Source organism: Sinocyclocheilus grahami, unplaced genomic scaffold (genome assembly GCF_001515645.1).
Source record: "Sinocyclocheilus grahami isolate Dianchi unplaced genomic scaffold, SAMN03320097.WGS_v1.1 scaffold2050.1, whole genome shotgun sequence".
Taxonomy (NCBI): Eukaryota; Metazoa; Chordata; class Actinopteri; order Cypriniformes; family Cyprinidae; genus Sinocyclocheilus; species Sinocyclocheilus grahami.
This window is the reverse complement of record NW_015507229.1, coordinates 118816-121742: the sequence shown is the minus strand read 5'-3', so window position 1 is coordinate 121742 and position 2927 is coordinate 118816. Positions and strand designations below refer to the sequence as shown.

The window sequence follows — 2927 nt, the reverse complement described above, 5'->3', positions numbered from 1 at the left end:
TTTTTTTTTTTAGAAAGTAAAAGGTCTTTTAGTGTAATTCTAAAAAACCCTTCAGATGTCTTTTTTCTGTGAATTTTCGACTGATTTTATAAACGTAAATGTAAGAATAACTTTTATATTGTTAGTAATATTTCAAGAGAAACACTTACTGGACTGTAGCAACTTTACTTATTAGCCATAAATAATTAAAAAAAATGTATCGAATATAATACATAAGGGTTTTGAGTAACATTTATTTGTATCTCTCAATCATTTTTGTATTGCATTGCATTATATGTTTTGCCCTCCACAATAAAAACTACAGAGCTTTGATCATAAAACTATCAAGCATTAAAATATCATCTTAATAAAACATATATTATTGGGAAATATATAGTGACAACTGATATTTATAAGCATTTTTTAAATAGTCTGCTACTGTATCAGAATTTCATCTTACTTTTTGGCCATATAAATATCATCAGCTGCATATTTTTTTTGCTTATTTGGACCTTTGAATAAAATTGAGTATGAGCCTCATATTGTACTATATCATATGAACCATTAAACCTGATGTATATATGATGCTCAACTAGATTTATATATATATATATATATGTATATACAGTATATATATATATATATATATATATATTTATATGTCCTGAAATACAAGAGGCATTCTGTGGATCAGTGTGCTGCGGAGCAGGTCAGGGGTCACTCACTTAGGGCCACGCCATCGACACTGCGGGGGTCTCCCAGAGGTCTCAACCTACAGACACTACACCTCAAAGGAGCTGCCGCAACTACTGTTAAAATTCTTCTACAGCGCAAACATCAGAGAGGTAAACTGTAATGCACCACTCATTCCAAATCAAGAATTGCTTGTCAAAATCCAATGAAGTCATATCCTGTCAAAGTAATGTAGGGTTTCTGACTTTGTCTAAGCTTGTGTGTACAGTGGCAAGACCTATTCTCATGGTGACGTGTGGCACCCGGTGCTGGGGAAGGTCTTGGAGTGCATCCTGTGCACCTGCAGGGACGGCTTTCAAGAATGCAGACGCATCACGTGTCCCAACCAGTATCCATGCCAACATCCCATAAAAATAGAGGGGAAATGCTGTAAGATTTGTCCAGGTAGGCGTATCAGTGCTATTATATTTGTAATGATTTAAACTTCATGTTTTATCAGTGTGTTTCTTTTAACTTTTTTTCCAGAGCTCAAAGCAGAGAGCAACAGGACAGAGTGCTACCTTACTCAGGACAATAACAGTCTCCTGGTGTATAAAGTTGAACCTCCATCAGCTGCTCAGTCAGAAGATAAAGTACGGACGATTGCCATCGAGAGACAAGGAGCCACGGAAGTAGAGGTGCAAGTCTGGAAAACTGTTGAAGGTGATTTATGCAAGTTATAATGTAGAGCAGAACGACCTATTGTTGGAGACCGAAAATAGGGAGAAAAATTCTTTCACTTTACTAGATTTCCTCCAAATTCTTAGTCAATGACCTAGATAGGCAATTTTATAAAACTTTGCCGGTTCTCAGCGGCAAGATAAGGTTGCATATTATTGCTGCATGCCACTGGAATTATGTTTTTTGTAACACTTTACAATAAGGTTCTATTTGTTAACATTTGTTAACTACATTAGTTAACATGAACTAACAATGAAAAATACTTGAAAGCATTTATTAATCTTAGTTAATGTTAATTTCAACATTTCTTAATATATTATTAAAATCAAAAGTTGTGTCTGTTAATATTATTGAATGGACCTCACCTAACATGAACTAACAATCAAGAGTTGTATTTTTATATAACGTTAACAAAGATGAATAAATACTGTAACAAACGTAATGCTCATTGTTAGTTAATGCTAGTTTATGCATTAACTAATGGAACCTTATTGTGAAGTGTTAACCATGTTCCCTTAAAATTTCTTCAAATCTTTGCAGGTGTTTTGCATCTGATGGAGACAGGTGACGTTCAGAAGAAAGACCTCATAGAGCATCCGGAAAATTACATCTTGCTGACTACATTAGATGAGGGTATGCTTAATTCTTTTCATTTCACCAAATTACATTTGTGTTAGTTTGCAATTACTGCTTTCTGAGACACGTCATTGTATTTAAACATTCAACTGTGTATTTTGATAGTTAAAATTGAGTTTGAATTGAACACGTTTTTTGGTAAATAAAAGGCAAACTTATTGCTCTCCTTATATGTCAACCTACAATATGTTTTAAACAGCCCTAAAAACTTAGATTCTAGGTATGAAACTAAATATTTGAACTCAGAGAACTCAGTTACAGCTGCCAGGTAATATGAGAAGGTGGAGGAGACCAAAGGAAATTGAACATGTCTAACATGTAAATTAAAGAAAGGTTTTTGATTTACTTTTTTACAAATTTTCCGTCTATTTCAGCAAGTCACTCTTAATGCGTTTTGTGTGCATTGGCTGTGTTTCAAATTAAATGCAGAACAGACTTACTCCTGTTTCACACTGCACACTAAAGCAATTTTATGGTTTTTGTTGTATGCATTACAGTATTTACACTGACAGAAATCACTTTTTTATGTGTGGAGATTCAATTAATTTGGAAGCCCATTTCTGCCACAGCATAAAAAAATTAAAAAGGTAATTTCAACTTTTTTCTTACAATTTAGTTTACATCTCCCAATTTTGACTTTTGTGCAAAGTTTGTGAGATGTAAACTCAGAAATCAAAGGAAAAAAAGTCAGAGTTGTGAGTTATAAACTTCTTTTTGAGTTATTTTTTCTTGCAATTCTGAGTTTACATCTCACAATTCTGACTTTTTTGTTTCTGCTATGGAATTAAAAAATAAAGGTAATTGCAACTTTTTATCTCACAATTCTGACTTTTATTCCCATAATTATGAGTTTATTTCACCTGATTTAGATTAAAAATACATTTTCTCACAGTCTTCGC

General features: G+C 33.1%; 1 protein-coding gene across 1 annotated transcript in view; it reads left to right on the top strand.

Annotated features, from left to right (window-relative positions):
• Nucleotides 1-2927, top strand: part of LOC107573854 (chordin-like protein 2) — a 7271-nt gene that overhangs the window by 2307 nt on the left and 2037 nt on the right. The window contains exons 5-9 of the mRNA XM_016260307.1: nucleotides 656-824; nucleotides 928-1116; nucleotides 1198-1374; nucleotides 1933-2025; nucleotides 2526-2596. Coding sequence (XP_016115793.1) covers nucleotides 656-824; nucleotides 928-1116; nucleotides 1198-1374; nucleotides 1933-2025; nucleotides 2526-2596 — 699 coding nt within the window. The remainder of the gene's footprint in view (nucleotides 1-655; nucleotides 825-927; nucleotides 1117-1197; nucleotides 1375-1932; nucleotides 2026-2525; nucleotides 2597-2927) is intronic.